At 44.9% G+C, this 19825-nt stretch overlaps 1 protein-coding gene across 3 annotated transcripts in view; it reads right to left on the bottom strand.

The window, feature by feature from the left end:
• LOC116356315 (guanylate-binding protein 2) overlaps positions 1 to 10567 on the bottom strand; it is a 14822-nt gene extending 4255 nt beyond the window's left edge. The window contains exons 1-4 of one of the 3 annotated variants that reach the window (XR_004204814.1): positions 10070 to 10567; positions 7359 to 7506; positions 6379 to 6624; positions 5632 to 5734 (exon numbers count right to left, since the gene is read on the bottom strand). Coding sequence is in view for 1 of the 3 variants with exons in the window: in XM_031801478.1 (XP_031657338.1) it covers positions 5632 to 5734; positions 6379 to 6624; positions 7359 to 7493 (484 nt within the window). In the remaining 2 variants the exon portion in view is untranslated. Of the gene's footprint in view, positions 1 to 5631; positions 5735 to 6378; positions 6625 to 7358; positions 7595 to 10069 lie in introns of those variants that run through there. The other 2 variants (XR_004204815.1, XM_031801478.1) reach the window with 2 other exon arrangements.
• Positions 10568 to 19825: the final 9258 nt, after the last annotated feature.

The following is a 19825-nucleotide window of genomic DNA, read 5'->3' as shown; positions in this document are numbered from 1 at the left end:
GAGAGAGAGAGAGGGAGAGAGAGAGAGAGAGAGAGACAGCGACAGAGAGAGAGAGAGAGGGAGAGAGAGAGAGAGAGAGAGAGAGAGAGGGAGGGAGAGACAGAGACAGAGAGAGAGAGAGAGGGAGAGAGAGAGAGAGAGACAGCGACAGAGAGAGAGGGAGAGACAGAGACAGAGAGGGAGAGACAGAGACAGAGAGAGAGAGAGAGAGAGAGAGAGAGAGAGAGAGAGACAGCGACAGAGAGAGAGAGAGAGAGAGAGACAGAGAGAGAGAGAGAGGGAGAGAGAGAGAGAGAGAGACAGCGACAGAGAGAGAGAGAGAGGGAGAGACAGAGACAGAGAGAGAGAGAGAGAGAGAGAGAGAGACAGCGACAGCGACAGAAACAGATTCAATGTTATTACCAGGGGAAATTTGTCAATGGATCTCAGGCATTGTCCCACTCAGTAATTGAAAGTCTCTCAGCTTTGCGTTGTATATGTTTGTTTTTAAATAGTTGTTATTATTTTTTAAACATGGCAGTCACACCGAGACCAAGGTCTCTTTTACAGGATCTCCAATATTAACCATCCCTGTTCCCGGGTCTGGCAGCCATATGCCTGTACGTCAACAATGTAGTAAGGTATGGTGGGAGTTTATGTGAGAGGGCTTCATAAACAAAGTGCAATGCATCAATCTACAAGAACTCAAAGAGGGCCAGTCTACTTTTTGATACAAAATGCAGTGATGTCCCCAGTCCACCTGGCCGTGCTGCTGCTCCAGTTTCAACTGTTCTGCCTTATTATTATTGGACCATGCTTGTCATTTATGAACATTTGAACATCTTGGCCATGTTCTGTTATAATCTCCACCTGACACAGCCAGAAGAGGACTGGCCACCCCACATAGCCTGGTTCCTCTCTAGGTTTCTTCCTAGGTTTTGGCCTTTCTAGGGAGTTTTTCCTAGCCACCGTGCTTCCACACCTGCATTGCTTGCTGTTTGTGGTTTTAGGCTGGGTTTCTGTACAGCACTTTGAGATATCAGCTGATGTACGAAGGGCTATATAAATACATTTGATTTTGATTTGATTTGACGTGTGCTGAACCTATCGCCCTTAATAAAACATAGTGCTCTATGGTAAACTGTGTCTAAGGGCTCCAATACAATGGAAGCTGCATTCATATAGATCAGGGGTGGGCAATTCCAGTCCTCGAGGGCCTGATATCTGGGGCAAAACTGTGACACCTAACACACCTGACTCCAATCATCACATAATCATGATCTTCAGTTTAGAATGCAATTGTATTAATCATCTGTGTTTGCTATGGATGGAGAACAAGTATGACTCCAATCAGGCCCTGGAGGAGTTGCCCACCACCACTGGTTTAGATCCTATTGCCATAGTCGATTATGGAATACATTTTGATTGAATTATTTATTTTGTCTATTTAATGAAAGGCATGATCTGTTCTTGTACAGGAAGCCTATTTTAATTCTCAATTTCTTTTAACTAACTCGTCAACATGTTTTGTGTAGGAAAGCCTGTTCGTCAATCCAGATGCCCAGATATGATCAGTGAGTCCTCAGAATGTTTTTAAATTTTTTTTAACGTGATTTAGAGAATAGCATAAACTTTTTTTTTACCTGCATTAAACATCTTCAATTCAACGTAGGCTTTCTGCCAGGCAGTAAAGGTAAATTGAAGCACAGAAAGATATTGGCCTGTACCCAGGGAACCCTTGAGAAGACTCATCAGACCATTGACCTGGTACCTGTACCCCGCACATTGACCTGGTACCGGTACCCCCCGCACATTGACCTGGTACCTGTACCCCCCCCACATTGACCTGGTACCTGTACCCCCGCACATTGACCTGGTACCTGTACCCCCCCCACATTGACCTGGTACCTATACCCCTGCACATTGACCTGGTACTGTTACCCCCTGTATATAGCCAACCTACATGTACTGTACATCAACTAACCTGTACCCCCCCACATTGACCTGGTACCGGTACCCCCTGTATATAGCCTACCTACATGCACTGTACATCAACTAACCTGTACCCCCCCACATTGACCTGGTACCGTTACCCCCTGTATATAGCCTATCTACATGTACTGTACATCAACTAACCTGTACCCCCCCACATTGACCTGGTACCGTTACCCCCTGTATATAGCCTCCATGTTGTCTCTTTACTGTATATAGCCTCCATTTTGTCTCTTTACTCTATATAGCCTCCATTTTGTCTCTTTACTCTATATAGCCTCCATGTTGTCTCTTTACTCTATATAGCCTCCATATTGTCTCTTTACTGTATATAGCCTCCATATTGTCTCTTTACTGTATATAGCCTCCATTTAGTCTCTTTACTGTGATAGATGAGCAGATGAAGATGATGATGTGCAAGTAGAAATACTGGTGTGCAAAAGAGCAGAAAGGTAAATAAAAACAATATGGGAATGAGAGGTAGATTGGGTGGGCTATTTACAGACGGGCTTCCCTGTGCGGTATCTGATAGGCTAGTAATAGGACTATGTACAGCTACAGTGATCGGTTAGCTGCTCAGATGGCTGATGTTTAAAGTGAGGGAAATATAAGTCTCCAGCTTCAGCGATTTATGCAATTCGTTCCAGTCACTGGCAGCAGAGAACTGGAAGGAAAGGTGTTCAATGGACGTGTTGGCTTTGGGTATGACCAGTGTGAAATACCTGCTAGAGCGCATGCTACAGGTGGGTGTTGTTATCGTGACCAGTGTGAAATACCTGCTAGAGCGCATGCTACAGGTGGGTGTTGTTATCGTGACCAGTGTGAAATACCTGCTAGAGCGCATGCTACTGGTGGGTGTTGTTATCGTGACCAGTGTGAAATACCTGCTAGAGCGCATGCTACTGGTGGGTGTTGTTATCGTGACCAGTGTGAAATACCTGCTAGAGCGCATGCTACAGGTGGGTGTTGTTATCGTGACCAGTGTGAAATACCTGCTAGAGCGCATGCTACAGGTGGGTGTTGTTATCATGACAAGTGTGAAATACCTGCTAGAGCGCATGCTACAGGTGGGTGTTGTTATCATGACCAGTGTGAAATACCTGCTAGAGGGCATGCTACAGGTGGGTGTTGTTATCATGACCAGTGTGAAATACCTGCTAGAGCGCATGCTACAGGTGGGTGTTGTTATCGTGACCAGTGAGCTGAGATAAGGTGGAGCTTTACCTATCAAAGACTTATAGATGAACTGGAGCCAGTGGGTCTGGCGACGAATAGGTAGCTTTGGCTTTGGTAACAAAACGGATGGCACTGTGATAGACTGCATCCAGTTTGCTGAGTAGAGTATTGGAAGCTATTTTTTAAATGACATCGCCGAAGTCGAGGAACGGTAGGATAGTCAGTTTTACTAGGGTAAGTTTGGCGGCGTGAGTGAAGGAGGCTTTGTTATGAAATAGGAAGACGATTCAAGATTAAATTTTGGATTGGAGATGTTTAATATGAGTCTGGAAGGAGAGTTCGCAGTCTAGCCAGACACCTAGGTATTTGTAGTTGGTATCTGACCTAGGTATTTGTAGTTGCCCACATATTCTAAGTCAGAACCGTCCAGAGTAGTGATGTTCGTCAGGCGGGCAGGTGAGGGCAGCGAACGGATGAAAGCATGCATTTGTTTTTACTGGAGTTTAAGAGCAGTTGGAGGCCACAGAAGGAGAGTTGTATGGCATTGAAGCTTGTTTGGAGGTTAGTTAATACAGTGTCCAAGGAAGTGCAAGATGTAAACAGAATGGTGTCGTCTGCATAGAGGTGGATCAGGGAATCACCTGCAGCAAGAGCGACATCATTTATATATACAAAGAAAAGAGTCGGCCCGAGAATTGAACCCTGTGGTACCCCCATAGAGACTGCCAGAGGTCCGGACAACAGGCCCTCCAATTTGACACACTGAACTCTATCTGAGAAGTAGTTGGTGATCCAGGCGAGGCAGTCATTTGAGAAACCAAAGCTGTTGAGTCTGCCGATAAGAATAAGGTGATTGACATTCAAAAGCCTTGGCCAGGTCGATGAAGACGGCTGCACAGCACTGTCTTTTATCGATTCCACCCAAACAATGCAAGGACTTCATTTTGAATTAAATAGAAGCTCTGTCGGTACATTTACTGCATTGGAAACATAAACTAGCACGCTGATGCCACATAGTGCTGATGTGAAATATCTTCATGAAATTTGTGAAATGTTGGATAAGGAATCTGATGAAAACAGGGAAATGTATTGTCCGCTGAGCACAAATCGTCTTTCTCTGGACAAAATACAGTACGTAACCTGACCCAGGTGATGACACTACCAACCTGAGGATAGGTTCAGCACCACATCAACCTGTATCGATCATATTTTTACCATCATGGCTGAACACTGTTCTCAAGCTTTATCAGCGGCACTAGGTTGTAGTTGATCATAACTTGGTGGCATTTGTTTTTTTACCGAAGGTAATCTACCGAAGGTCCTACAAAGGGGTTGAATCAGGACTCATTTGTGGATGAAGTTAAGAAGTGTGTAGTTTTTATTTTATTTAACAAGTCAGTTTTAATTAATTTAAGAAGAAATTCTTATTTACAATGACAGCCAAGGAACGGTGGGTTAACTGCCTTGTTCAGGGGCAGAACAACAGCTTTTTACATTGTCAGCTCAGGGATTCAATCTAGCAACCTTTTGGTTACTGGCCCAACACTCTAACCACTCTAGGCTACCTGCCGCCCCAGGGAGTGAATGACCCTGAAGTAGCACTGATTGTGTTTATGAAAGTATTGATGAGAATTGTTAATAAGCAAGTCCCATTGAAGAAAACACACTGGCATCAAACATACGGTTTCCATGGTTACCGGGTGTTCGATGCCATTGGTGTTCGATGCCATGGTTACCAGGTGTTCGATACCAGGTGTTCGATGCTCCATTCCGGCCATTATTATGAGCCGTTCTCCCTTTAGCAGCCTCTTGTGATTTTTAGTTACACAGCCCAAAACTTTGATTTGGAAACATGTACAAAGCTTGAATGTTTTTTTTGTTTTCCATTTCCTGCCCCCCCCCCCAGTTGATTTTTTGTTTTCCATTTCCTGCCCCCCCCCCCCCCCCCAGTTGATTTTTTGTTTTCCATTTCCTGCCCCCCCCCCCAGTTGATTTTTGTTTTCCATTTCCTGCCCCCCCCCCCCCCAGTTGATTTTTTGTTTTCCATTTCCTGCCCCCCCCCCCCCAGTTGATTTTTTGTTTTCCATTTCCTGCCCCCCCCCCCCAGTTGATTTTTTGTTTTCCATTTCCTGCCCCCCCCCCCCCAGTTGATTTTTTGTTTTCCATTTCCTGCCCCCCCCCCCAGTTGATTTTTTGTTTTCCATTTCCTGCCCCCCCAGTTGATTTTTTGTTTTCCATTTCCTGCCCCCCCCCCCCAGTTGATTTTTTGTTTTCCATTTCCTGCCCCCCCCCCCCCAGTTGATTTTTTGTTTTCCATTTCCTGCCCCCCCCCCCAGTTGATTTTTTGTTTTCCATTTCCTGCCCCCCCCCCCAGTAGATTTTTTGTTTTTAAATGTAAGTAAATTATTTGATTGTTAATCGTCTCTGCCATTTGGAACTGATCACACAACTCAAATGGCAGAGTAATTATGATACAGACTTTACCTTCACTTTTGTGTTCTTCTTTGTTGAGAGTCTGGTCGACCAAGAGGATAGTGTTCCCCACTCTAGCCTTCTCATCCAGATAGTCTCTCAATAGTTCCTCACTCTGAAAACACACACACACACACACACACACACACACACACACACACACACACACACACACACACACACACACACACACACACACACACACACACACGCAGCTATTAAAAGGACTAGAGCACCTAAGAGCAGTTACATGATTATTGTATGAAACATGGACATGTGTTTAAATGCTAGTCCCCCCCGTTCCCGTCCCCTGTATCCCCCATCCCCGTCTGGTCCCCGTCCCCCCGTACCCGTCCCCCCCCGTCCCGACCCCCCCGTTCCCATCCCCTGTATCCCCCATCCCCGTCTGGTCCCCCGTCCCCCGTCCCCCCCGTCTGGTCCCCGTCCCCCCGTCTGGTCCCCCGTCCCCCCATCTGGTCCCCGTCCCCCCCGTCTGGTCCCCGTCCCCCCCGTCTGGTCCCCCGTCCCCCGTCCCCCCCGTCTGGTCCCCGTCCCCCCGTCCCCCCCGTCTGGTTCCCGTCCCCCTACCCCCCCGTCTGGTCCCCATCTGGTCCCCGTCCCCCCCGTCTGGTCCCCGTCCCCCCGTCCCCCATCCCCGTCCCCCGTCCCCCCCGTCTGGTCTCTGTCCCCGTGCCCCCACGTCCCCCTCGTCCCCGTGACCCCCCGTCCCCCCACGTCCCCACCCGTCCTCATACATACCATTGCTCCCCTGCCTCTCTCTGTTCTGTATTGCTTGGTTAGCTCCTGTAGGTTGTCATGGAAGTCTTTGTAACCCCCTGGGTGAATATAGGATCCATGACTCAAAGCCTCCTCCAGGGGCGCAAACACACGAGCGATGTCGTTCTTAATCCGACACACTGGTTCCTCCATCATCACTGTAGAAACTGCTGGGTCAGACTGGACATAACCGATGGCGGTTGAATTGTGCATTCTTTGGTGAGTCGCCTTTTTAAATCGGAAAGAGTGGGGCACATCTTATTGAACTGTTTATATTGAGTTGTGGCCATCCCAATACTTCATATATATATATATATATATACAAATTATTTGTCATACTAAATTGGACACACTTTTAATATATTTAATGTATATTCTTTGAATTGAAGTACAAATCAAATATATTAAGCGTACTGGTGTTGTTATTATGATACCCTTAAATGGTACTTTACATCTTCAATATATGATTTAAACATTTAAGTAAATATTGCTACATATGAAAGAAAAATGATATGTATATTTCAATTTCCAAACATGGAATACAATAGAACAAATAAACAATAGAACAAATAAACAATAGAACAAATAAACAATAGAACACATTAAAAGTACAAATCATTTGTCCAGATGGTGTCCTGTCTAAGGGAGCGATCACAATTGTTACCCTCATGATATTCTTACTGTTTTTCTTAAGAAGCTTCTTCAGTTATTTTTGAATAAGAAGTGTTTTTGTGAATCCGGCCCCAGGACTGCAACCTTGATTGCCTACTAAAAAGGGATGTAATATTCCCTGCTACTTTGTTTTAATTATCATTTTGGGAGGGTTACATGTTTGTTTTTTCAAACCCTCGGGGGAGGTCCAGGGAAAAAATCTCTTTTAAACATATTTTCCTCAGGTGGACGGCCATCCAGGTATCCCTCAATATAAATAACGTGCACTCCCTAACAAACCAACGTCTCACCTCAATCAGATACACTGGTTCTCTCATCACTGTAGTCTGGAGATCCTTTATTTTCTCAGTTCTTGAAGAGTGGAGCGTCTCCTGTTTTTTGGCCGGGCCGGACTGGAACCAGAACTCTCTAACACTTGGGTTCATTTTGAGCTGGTATCTTTGAAATGGTACAGCAGCCAATTAGCCAAATAATGATAAAAAATCATAATAACATTTCTTAAAGGACCATGGGCTATTTACCTCTCACCCGTATCAATTAAAACATATTTCTTTCTCCCATGAGACCAGCTCATTATCCTGAAGATGCACCTTCAAGTTCCACCAAGTTGATTACCTGTAGCAACGTACATGCCCAATCCACCTCAGATATTTAACATTACCTGAATACTTGAATTTCAAAACTGTCTGGAATCCATTGACTTTCTGGAATTCAATTGACATTTTTATGGACCTTTACAAAGGAATTGACCATTGTAGGACTATTAAATCTCATAAAAATGTGTTCATATACACCCTTGAGTAAAAATATGATATTTTCTGTCACACCTGCTCCCACTCCCTATGTAGTTCTGTCTTTGAGCTGTTCTTGTCTAATGATGTTCTGTATTATGTCATTATGTTTCATGTTCTGTGTTCTGTGTTCTGTGTGGAACCCCAGGAAGAGTAGCTGCTGCTTTTGCAACAGCTAACCGGGATCCAAATAAAATACCAAAATACCTGGCGCTCGAAGGCGCCAGGCTCCCCAACATTACATACTTCTGCCTTCCCCACATCATGCGCATCAGCGATTATTGGACTCACCTGGACTCAATCACCTGTGTCATTACCTTCCCTATATCTGTCTGTTCCCCAGGTCTGTTCCCCCTGCTTTAGGAGTCATGTTTGTTTGTCTATATCTGTCTGTTCCCCAGGTCTGTTCCCCCTGCTTTAGGATTAATGTTTGTTTGTCTATATCTGTCTGTTCCCCAGGTCTGTTCCCCCTGCTTCAGGATTAATGTTTGTATGTCTATATCTGTCTGTTCCCCAGGTCTGTTCCCCCTGCTTCAGGATTAATGTTTGTATGTCTATATCTGTCTGTTCCCCAGGTCTGTTCCCCCTGCTTTAGTAGTAATGTTTGTTTGTCTATATCTGTCTGTTCCCCAGGTCTGTTCCCCCTGCTTCAGGATTAATGTTTGTCTTTGCGTACCCAGTTCTGAAACTGTCCTGTTTGATGTCTGTTCCTTATGTTCAATTCCCCGTACTTGCTTCTCGACTCCAACTTTCCATTTCACAAACACATTTGTGACAAGCGAGCACATCCATATTGTCATTTTTTAAATGTTCAAGCATTCATTGAATGTTTGGAAATAGTTGGGCATTTGTTCAATTTATATTAGAAGCCAGCTACTCAATAAATGTTCATTATCTTACTGCATTATGCAGCTGTTACAATAATCCGAATTGTATTTCTTAATTTATATAATTTTTAAGAGCAATTAATTAGCTTTTAGAAGGATTATAAATCACTACTTGTCTGTCATATTATATTGTAATCATTCACATGGGTAGACTTTCAATGGTGAACACCTGGCATATTCTAAAGTAGCCTAAGGCCATACACATTTTATTAAATGTTTAACAAATGCCCCTCTTCAATTTTCCTCAAAAATATTTGAAAAATTTAAATTATAGCAAATATGATGTCCTCAAGCTTCCAATATGGAGTTGCACATCATCCTTCAGATTATCATCCTCTTGGATTACGGCCGAACTATCCAACTGGTCTAAGACGTCAGTTTAACGTCTAGTTTTGATTTTTTTATTAAATTGAGTTGTCGACTAACGTGAATTCAACCTGAAATCAACAAAAATGTGAACCATGTCAATTGATTGAAATTAAAAGTTATTATTATGAAATTTCCGTTTTCCAAATTGATTCAATGTCATCACATTGCTTTTTGTTGTTGTTGTTGAAATAACGTTGAATCAACGTTGATTAAACCAGTATGTTCCCGGTTGGATGCCTCATTTAGCTGTTAGTTTTTACTCTGTTTATTTAGAACCTGACGGACAACTAGGAAAAGCTAAAACCAGGTTTATTCACCCAATGGGGTCCAGACAAAAGACATGCTCCCACCAGCACCAGCAGTTTTAGTCTCCTCCTTCTCTCTAAACATTACACTTGTGTTGCTAGGCAGGAAGTTAAGTGATGTGGGTAATATGTTCCTTCCCACTTCAAGTGACCTGACCTGACCTCAGCCCCCATTTCATCACTAATCCACAGCTATCTACCCTTATCAGTGTGATTGCCTTTTCTCTTACCTAGTAACTCTTCAGGCCCCTGGCTTTTATTCACCCTCCATTGACACCAGCATATATATTCCTCATACATGTAACCTATAACTTCTAATATAGCAAGTATTTCTAACTCAAACTAGAAACCAACATAACCTTCCCAAGAGGCTAAAATATATTGATTAGGTTGAACTAAAGTCACTATAGTAATTTAAATGTATTTTCTATTTTTCTTTGCTCGCTGACAATTTTTAAAAAATGAAATAATTTAAACATTTAATTTAATTGGTCTGGCATAAGGTGTTCCCCATTGAAAGACTCCCGTGTGGGGCCTTGAATGAGCAACAATTTCTTATAATACAATGGCATGGTACAGTGGTATAGTAATACAATGGACAGAGCTACAGATGTAGTCCTCCTGGAGATTGACTTACATGCAGAATTACCTTGAAGGAGTGGATGCTTTCGGGCAGACAGGTTGCTTGCTGAATCCTTTGAGATGTCTTGAATAGTGGTCTCAAATCGTGCAGCTTTTATAGAACGCATATACAGTGAAAAAGTGTTTGATAATTTGATCAGGATTGAGGTAATCATTAGCCTATAAACCAAACTGATAAGAGTTGTTTTTTCATAAGGACTTGATTATCCTCTATTTGGTTATCCCACGGGCCGCGATGATGTCCTGGGTGGTAGCTAGCTCCACGTTCCCATTCCACCTTGTTGTGCTGCTGGTCCAGTGTCTGCTGTTCTGTCTGCGGCCATGGAACACTGACCTGTTCACCGGACGTGCTACCTTGTTGTGCTGCTGATCCAGTGTCTGCTGTTCTGTCTGCAGCCATGGAACCCTGGCCTGTTCACGGGATGTGCTACCTGTCCCTGGACCTGCTGTTTTGACCCTCTCTCTGAATCGTTTGTATCTGTTTGTATCTGACTGCATTATGTGAGTTGACTGTGTGCTGAGACCTTAAGAAAGGATTTATTTGCCTAAGTAGACAATAAAGGTAATCTAATCTAATCTAGTATCTGTTCCTGTACTTTTAAAACAGTGATTCATAGCACACACCCTGAGTCTACATAGTTTACAGCAGGGCACACACACCTTGATGCTCATCCACACTGGTTTTTCTTATAGTCGCTTTAATTTCCCGGAATGGGCGGTCAAACTCTTAGACCAAATATCGACAAGCACTAAGGACGGGTCCTATTCAACGATACCACAGGAAGCATCCCATGCTTGGACCAAGGGTCTGCTCTTACTTATTCCAAGGAATGTGATGGTCCCAAGGACACCCATGTGTAGACGAAAATACCTTAGTGTCCCGGAATTAATGTCCTCTCAATTTTACACAAATGTTTTTTTTTTAGCAATTAGAATTGGAAAATAAATGTAAACACTGAATACATCTTTATTGTGTCCTATTTGTTGTTATTTTACGTGTTAAAATGGGATGTTCACAGAAAACATACAATCCATTTGCTAACAGGGTAGCCTAGTGGTTAGAGTGGAGAGGTGACAGGTAGCCTAGTGGTTAGAGTGTAGAGGCGGCAGGGTAGCCTAGTGGTTAGAGTGGAGAGGCGGCAGGTAGCCTAGTGGTTAGAGTGGAGAGGTGGCAGGTAGCCTAGTGGTTAGAGTGGAGAGGTGGCAGGTAGCCTAGAGGTTAGAGTGTAGAGGTGGCAGCGTAGCCTAGTGGTTAGAGTGTAGAGGCGGCAGGTAGCCTAGTGGTTAGAGTGTAGAGGCGGCAGGTAGCCTAGTGGTTAGAGTGTAGAGGCGGCAGGTAGCCTAGTGGTTAGAGTGTAGAGGCGGCAGGTAGCCTAGTGGTTAGAGTGTAGAGGCGGCAGGTAGCCTAGTGGTTAGAGTGTAGAGGCGGCAGGTAGCCTAGTGGTTAGAGTGTAGAGGCGGCAGGTAGCCTAGTGGTTAGAGTGTAGAGGCGGCAGGTAGCCTAGTGGTTAGAGTGTAGAGGCGGCAGGTAGCCTAGTGGTTAGAGTGTAGAGGTGGCAGGTAGCCTAGTGGTTAGAGTGTAGAGGCGGCAGGTAGCCTAGTGGTTAGAGTGTAGAGGAGGTAGGGTAGCCTAGTGGTTAGAGTGTAGAGGAGGTAGGGTAGCCTAGTGGTTAGAGTGTAGAGGAGGTAGGGTAGCCTAGTGGTTAGAGTGTAGAGGCGGCAGGGTAGCCTAGTGGTTAGATTGTTGAGGTGGCAGCGTAGCCTAGTGGTTAGAGTGTGGAGGTGGCAGGTAGCCCAGTGGTTAGAGTGTGTGGCGGCAGGGTAGCCTAGTGGTTAGAGTGTAGAGGCGGCAGGGTAGCCTAGTGGTTAGAGTGTGGAGGCGGCAGGTAGCCTAGTGGTTAGAGCGTTGGACTAGTAACCGGAAGGTTGCGAGTTCAAACCCCCGAGCTGACAAGGTACAAATCTGTCGTTCTGCCCCTGAACAGGCAGTTAACCCACTGTTCCCAGGCCGTCATTGAAAATAAGAATTTGTTCTTAACTGACTTGCCTAGTTAAATAAAAATAAAATATTTAAGATATAAATTTCATTTGTTGAAAGTATAAAAAAAAAAACGTATTTATTATATCAATTCCTATAACTATGCTGTGTGCATTTGAACCAAAATTTCCCCAAGCACACCCAGGATGTCTTCCACTATTTAGGGGCCCACTCAATTGCAGTCAAAAACAATTAACTGGTCAAGTATTTACACAGAAATGTAATTGAGAGAGAAATAAAGGGATGTTGACCTGTTGAGTGAGAGACTGCACAGAGGCATGATGCTGAAACCACAGAGACCTGTGTTGTTCCTCTCAGTCAGAGTGGGGGACTTTTTAAGTCAAAGGGTTTCCTCTCTGTGAAACCTGTCATCTGGAGAGAGAAAAGGAGATGGTTTTATGTTTCAAGTCGAGAGCTGATAAATTAATGGTTTCAACATGGCAAAGACCAGACCAGTGTTGCATGTTTGTTATGGACACAAAGACAAACACTTACTTACTTGACTTGGGACTCTTGTGAAGTATCTCTTCTCTATGACCTACAATAAGAAGCACAAGTTTTCAGTGATTGAGGAGACATTTATATACACTCTTAGAGTGTGGATACTCATGTACAGAAATAACAGTATAGTGTATTTGACCGACCACCTTGATTCGATCTTACGTAGCAACATTTTAAATTGTATTTTTTATATTGGATATAAGCAGAGACACAGAGAAACAAAATGGTATATCAAACACTGCATTTTTTGAGGAACAATGGGAAAGTAATTCTGCTTTGAAAGTTGATACATGTAACCTCAATTTTGAGAAAACGGCCTTTGAATGTTTTGGTACTACTACTGGAGAACTCTTCTTTGTCTACACCCAATCAGCATCGTTCACACCCTCTAAAGTTTTAGCCCCACCCATCTCTTGAAGGATTCACATGTGAGGTCATGTGCTGAGTAGTGTAGTAAAGATTAAGACTAAAAGTGGTAAAAGTAGTGGCCTACAATAATGAAAAATTCCAGGTAAACAGAAAGTTTTCATATAAAAATATATTATAAATATTAGATGACGCAGTGGTTAGAGTGTAGAGGTGGCAGCGTAGCCTAGTGGTTAGAGTGTAGAGGCGGCAGGTAGCTTACCCAGACACACTTGTCTAAATGAATGGATCATAAGAGAGAAATGCTATATTCCTCAGCCACATCTTTGCCAAGTGGATGGGTCTCTACAGAAGGTGTAAACGATACAGCCAAATGGTTACATGCATAGTAGCAATATCAGAAATAGATAGTGTCAATGTAAATCAAATAATATACAGTAAGTACAAGAACCATATCAATAACAATATCAGTGACAGATGAGGAAGTTATATGCATACAATCAGGGGTAAAGTGTCTGAGCAGCGGGATGAAAAAACTATAGTAGCAGCAACATATGTGTGTTAGGAGAGTCATTTGAATAGAGGCACTGCAGATAGTGCTGATGACTGGTCTGTCCGAACCACGCATGAACAAAGGAATCTATAATCAAAGAGCCTGTTTCTGTCCTGTCCTTGACTTTGGTGCAGGGCATGTGATGTCCATAGCCTTTTCATCACAAAACTTCCTGATCTTCTCAAAAAGATAAGTTTGTCTAGCTGTGTCCAGTCCAGGTGGTGCTTGTACAGGCAGGCCATCTATGGCTCCAGAGCGTCAAAGCTGTTAAACAGGAAATAACCCTCAAAGAATTCAGAAGACATTGCAACCTTGTGTAACGGATGTGAAACGGCTAGCTAGTTAGCGGTGGTGCTGATGTAACGGATGTGAAACGGCTAGCTAGTTAGCGGTGGTGCTGATGTAACGGATGTGAAACGGCTAGCTAGTTAGCGGTGGTGCTGATGTAACGGATGTGAAACGGCTAGCTAGTTAGCGGTGGTGCTGATGTAACGGATGTGAAACGGCTAGCTAGTTAGCGGTGGTGCTGATGTAACGGATGTGAAACGGCTAGCTAGTTAGCGGTGGTGCGCGCTAAATAGCATTTCAACCGGTGACGTCACTTTCTTTGAGACCTTGAAGTAGTGGTTCCCCTTGCTCTGCAAGGGCCGTGGCTTTTGTGGAGCGATGGGTAACGATGCTTCGAGGGTGACTGTTGGTGTGTGCAGAGGGTCCCTGGTTCGCGCCCGGGTATGGGCGAGGGGCCGGTTACACTTGCACAACATCAATTCACCTCCCGATATTAGATAAGAAGAATAACCTCATACAATGCAAAGTAAATGATCTTCACCTGAAGTGCTGGTACTGCTTCACCTGTGGCAGCGGCCTGAAGAACGGAGTCAGGTGTTGTTGCCAGCTTTCCACCAGCACCATACCATCCTCCAGTCCAACCAACTGTGGGATGTTGGCCCCTGTCACAGTGCTGTCCTTCACAACACCAGCAATCTCAGAGTCAAATTGCCAATCGTGTTGGAGGTTAATTAAATAATCAAAACGTGTTGTTTATGCTTTACATACCAAGTGTTGTCATCGATTCATTGTAGAGACGCCACACTGCAGCTTTTGTCACATGGGACAGCAGCAGCTTTCCACCAAAGTGTTTGTGTCCTGGGTGGCGTCCTGGTAACACTATGGCATTATCCTCTGCGTAGTTGTTGATGAAGTTCACCGCTAGCTCCCTTCTACATGCTTCAGGTGTAACCTGTGCTTGCTTGAGCCAGCTCTCTTTTTGATGGGAGGCATTAGACCATTCTTCCTGTATGACTGGTGGAGGAGAGTCAGGCGTGTTTTACTGATGCTGAAAGACAAATACAAATATTCAGATACAAATATTTTAGCATTATTATACAGTAGATTGCCGTAATCACCATCAGACACACCTGGCTAACTTGATGGGTCATCAGCTAGCTAGCTAACAGTAAGATTTAACTTGTGGTCTTTTGTTAGACTTGTAGCTAGCTAAACAATGAACCATAATCCCAATCCACAGAGTACAAGCAATACAAGAAACCCATTGTCATAACTAGCTATAGTTAACCAAACTGTCACGCCTTGGTCATTGTATTTTTGTGTTTTCGTTATATATTTGGTCAGGCCAGGGTGTGACAGGGGTTTATGTTATTGTATTTTCGTATTGGGGTTTGTAGTATTTGGGATCGCGGCTGATTAGAGGTGTTGTATAGGCTTGGCTGCCTGAGGCGGTTCTCAATCAGCAGTCAGGTGATTCTCGTTGCCTCTGATTGGGAACCGTATTTAGGTAGCCTGAGTTTCGCTTTGTCTTTCGTGGGTGATTGTTCCTGTCTCTGTGTAGTTTCACCAGATAGGCTGTAGTTAGGTTTCACGTTCCGTTTGTTGTTTTCGTATTTGTATAGTTATTTCATGTATCGTCATTTTTCTCATTAAACTATCATGATTAACCACCACGCTGCATTTCAGTCCGACTCTCCTTCAACAAACGAAGAACGCCGTTACAGAATCACCCACCACACTCGGACCGAGCAGCGTGTTAACAGGCAGCAGCGAAAGGAGGACGTTATGGACAGCAATGGCATGGAGTATACGACGTGGGAAGAAATCGACAGGTGGGCGGCCGACCCAGAGAGAGTGCAGGAGCCCGCATGGGATTCGCTAGAGCAGTGCGAAGAAGGCTATAGGCGAATGGAGTTGGAGAAAAGAAAGACACGGCGGCGCAGAGCGAAGCCCGAAAAGCAGCCCCAAAAATGTATTGGGGGGGGGGCTCAGAGGGAGAGTGAGGAGATAGACCTGAGCCAACTCTCCCTGTTTATCGTGAGGAGCCAAGGAGGAGACCAGAACCAGAGCCGGTGTTGGAGGTGAGCGAAACAGAGACTGTGAAGGAGTTAATGGGGAAATTGGAGGAGAGAGAAATGAGGGAGTTGCTGTGTTGGTGCTTTTTGCATAGAATTCGCCCGACGGAACGTGTTGGGGATTTGATGGCACCTGAGTTAGCGCTCCATACTCGTCCTGAGGTGCGTGTTAGTCGGCTGGTGAAGTTGGTGCCAGCCTCACGCACCAGGCCTCCTGTACACATCCCTAGCCTTGCACGTCCTGTGCCAACACTGCTCTCAAGATCTCCAGTACGCCTTCACGGTCTAGCCCATCCTGTGCCACCTCCACACTCCAGTCCTCCGGTAGCAGCTCCCCGCACCAGGCTTCCTGTGCGTGTCCTCGATCCAGTACCACCAGTTCCAGCACCACGCATCAGGCCTACAGTGCGCCTCGCCTCTCCTGCGCTGCCGGAGTCTCCCGCCTGTTTAGCGCAGCTAGAGCCTTTCTCCTCTCCTGCGCTGCCGGAGTCTCCCGCCTGTTCAGCGCAGCCAGCGCTTTTCTCCTCTCCTGCGCTGCCGGAGTCTCCCGTGTATTTAGCGCAGCTAGAGCCTTTCTCCTCTCCTGCGCTGCCGGAGTCTCCCGCCTGTTCAGCGCAGCCAGCGCTTTTCTCCTCTCCTGCGCTGCTGGAGTCTCCCGCCTGTTTAGCGCAGCCAGAGCCTTTCTCCTCTACAGCGCTGCCGGAGTCTCCCGCCTGTTTAGCGCAGACAGAGCTGCCAGCCTGCAGGGAGCAGCCAGAGCTGTCAGTTTGCATGGAGCAGCCAGAGCTGTCAGTCTGCATGGAGCAGCCCGAGCTGCCAGCCTGCATGGAGCAGCCAGAGATGTCAGTCTGCATGGAGCAGCCAGAGATGTCAGTCTGCATGGAGCAGCCTGAGATGTCAGTCTGCATGGAGCAGCCATATCTGTCAGTCTACATGAAGCAGCCCGAGCTGCCAGTCTGCATGAAGCAGCCAGTCTACATGGAGCAGCCAGTGTACAGGAGGTACTGGGCTTCCTCTCAGTACTGGGCTTCCCCTCAGTCCCGAGCTGCCCCTCAGTCCCGAGCTGCCCCTCAGTCCCGAGCTGCCCCTCAGTCCCGAGCTGCCCCTCAGTCCCGAGCTGCCCCTCAGTCCTGAGCTGCCCCTCAGCCACGAGCTGCCCCTCAGTTCTGTGGGGTTCTGGGTGAGGACTATTAGGCCATGGTCGGCGGCGAGGGTGGATTATCCCAGGACGCGAAGGGGAAGAACTATGACATTTATGGAGTGGGGTCCACGTCCCGAGCCGGAGCCGCCACCATGGACAGACGCCCACCCGGACCCTCCCTATGGTTTTGAGGTGCGTCCGGGAGTCCGCACCTTGGGGGGGGGGTTCTGTCACGCCTTGGTCATTGTATTTTTGTGTTTTCGTTATATATTTGGTCAGGCCAGGGTGTGACAGGGGTTTATGTTATTGTATTTTCGTATTGGGGTTTGTAGTATTTGGGATCGCGGCTGATTAGGGGTGTTGTATAGGCTTGGCTGCCTGAGGCGGTTCTCAATCAGCAGTCAGGTGATTCTTGTTGCCTCTGATTGGGAACAGTATTTAGGTAGCCTGAGTTCGCTTTGTCTTTCGTGGGTGATTGTTCCTGTCTCTGTGTAGTTTCACCAGATAGGCTGTAGTTAGGTTTCACGTTCCGTTTGTTGTTTTCGTATTTGTATAGTTATTTCATGTATCGTCATTTTTCTCATTAAACTATCATGATTAACCACCACGCTGCATTTCGGTCCGACTCTCCTTCAACAAACGAAGAACGCCGTTACACAAACAGGTTCAATGTTAGCTAGTTAACATTAGGCTATAACTAGCAATGCGAAATGGCATTCTGAGATAACGTTACTACACACAGATCATGAACATAATGTTAGCTAGCGAGCCAGCCATCTAACGTCAGCTAGACGTCAGCTAACAGTAAACTTTAACTTGCAATGAAAATACATTTCTGACAAAATTAGAAACGTATAATATCTAAAACTGTAGCTAGATTCTTACCTGTATACATGGATGAACGCTTCATGACAGACTTCAACCCCTTTGATTAAATAAGAGGTCCTGTTTCATTTCTTTTTGTATGTACAGCTTGCTCCGTCCGTTGTGTTAAATCCCTCTCGTTCACACTGATCGTGAGCAATGCCATAAGAATCACACCAAAAACGTTTTAAAAAACATGTCCATTACCTAAAGCTGTTACTAATGATGTGTGTCCACTGCCCGTACATTGTCTATACATGTGGCTTTAATTGATAGCATTAGGACAATGCTGCAGGTTGTCTTTGACCCGAGTGAGGATCCATAAAGTCCTGGAAAGGTAATTGAAGTGAGGAAGCACCTACCAGGCTGATCTCCTCAGCATTGAAGTCTTCAGACAGGAAAGCTGTCCAAGTGAGGACATCGTTCGTCTTGTTCTCTGGGATCTGGTCAAACTGGGGGACTATTGGGAGAAAAGGCACGGAGCTATCAGCAAACTGCCCTCTTTCGTAATCATTGGATGTGTTCAGGCAAGGGAACATATTCAAGACAAGTATTGTTTCTCCATGATAATAACATATTTAACTTGGGGAATTGTTAGATTACTTGTTAGATTTGTGTGTAGTAGGTTGTTGGGAATTGTTAGATATGACTTTTTAGTTATTACTGCACTGTTGGAACTAGAAGCACAAGCGTTTCGCTACACTCGCATTAACATCTGCTAACCCTGTGTATGTGACCATTAACATCTGCTAACCCTGTGTATGTGACCAATAACATCTGCTAACCATGTGTATGTGACCATTAACATCTGCTAACCCTGTGTATGTGACCATTAACATCTGCTAACCATGTGTATGTGACCATTAACATTTGCTAACCATGTGTATGTGACCAATAACATCTGCTAACCATGTGTATGTGACCATTAACATCTGCTAACCCTGTGTATGTGACCATTAACATCTGCTAACCCTGTGTATGTGACCATTAACATCTGCTAACCATGTGTATGTGACCATTAACATCTGCTAACCATGTGTATGTGACCCTTAACATCTGCTAACCATGTGTATGTGACCATTAACATCTGCTAACCATGTGTATGTGACCATAAACATCTGCTAACCATGTGTATGTGACCATTAACATCTGCTAACCATGTGTATGTGACCCTTAACATCTGCTAACCATGTGTATGTGACCATTAACATCTGCTAACCATGTGTATGTGACCATAAACATCTGCTAACCATGTGTATGTGACCATTAACATCTGCTAACCCTGTGTATGTGACCAATAACATCTGCTAACCATGTGTATGTGACCATTAACATCTGCTAACCATGTGTATGTGACCATTAACATCTGCTAACCCTGTGTATGTGACCATTAACATCTGCTAACCCTGTGTATGTGACCATTAACATCTGCTAACCATGTGACCAATAACATCTGCTAACCATGTGTATGTGACCATTAACATCTGCTAACCATGTGTATGTGACCATTAACATCTGCTAACCCTGTGTATGTGACCAATAACATCTGCTAACCATGTGACCAATAACATCTGCTAACCATGTGTATGTGACCATTAACATCTGCTAACCATGTGTATGTGACCATTAACATCTGCTAACCATGTGTATGTGACCATTAACATCTGCTAACCATGTGTATGTGACCATTAACATCTGCTAACCCTGTTTATGTGACCATTAACATCTGCTAACCATGTGTATGTGACCATTAACATCTGCTAACCATGCGTATGTGACCATTAACATCTGCTAACCATGTGTATGTGACCATTAACATCTGCTAACCATGTGTATGTGACCATTAACATCTGCTAACCCTGTGTATGTGACCATTAACTTCTGCTAACCCTGTGTATGTGACCATTAACATCTGCTAACCATGTGTATGTGACCAT

The sequence above is a fragment of the Oncorhynchus kisutch genome, linkage group LG2 (assembly GCF_002021735.2).
Source record: "Oncorhynchus kisutch isolate 150728-3 linkage group LG2, Okis_V2, whole genome shotgun sequence".
Classification (NCBI taxonomy): domain Eukaryota; kingdom Metazoa; phylum Chordata; class Actinopteri; order Salmoniformes; family Salmonidae; genus Oncorhynchus; species Oncorhynchus kisutch.
Note: the sequence above shows the minus strand (reverse complement) of the source record. Positions and strands in the feature narration are given on the sequence as shown.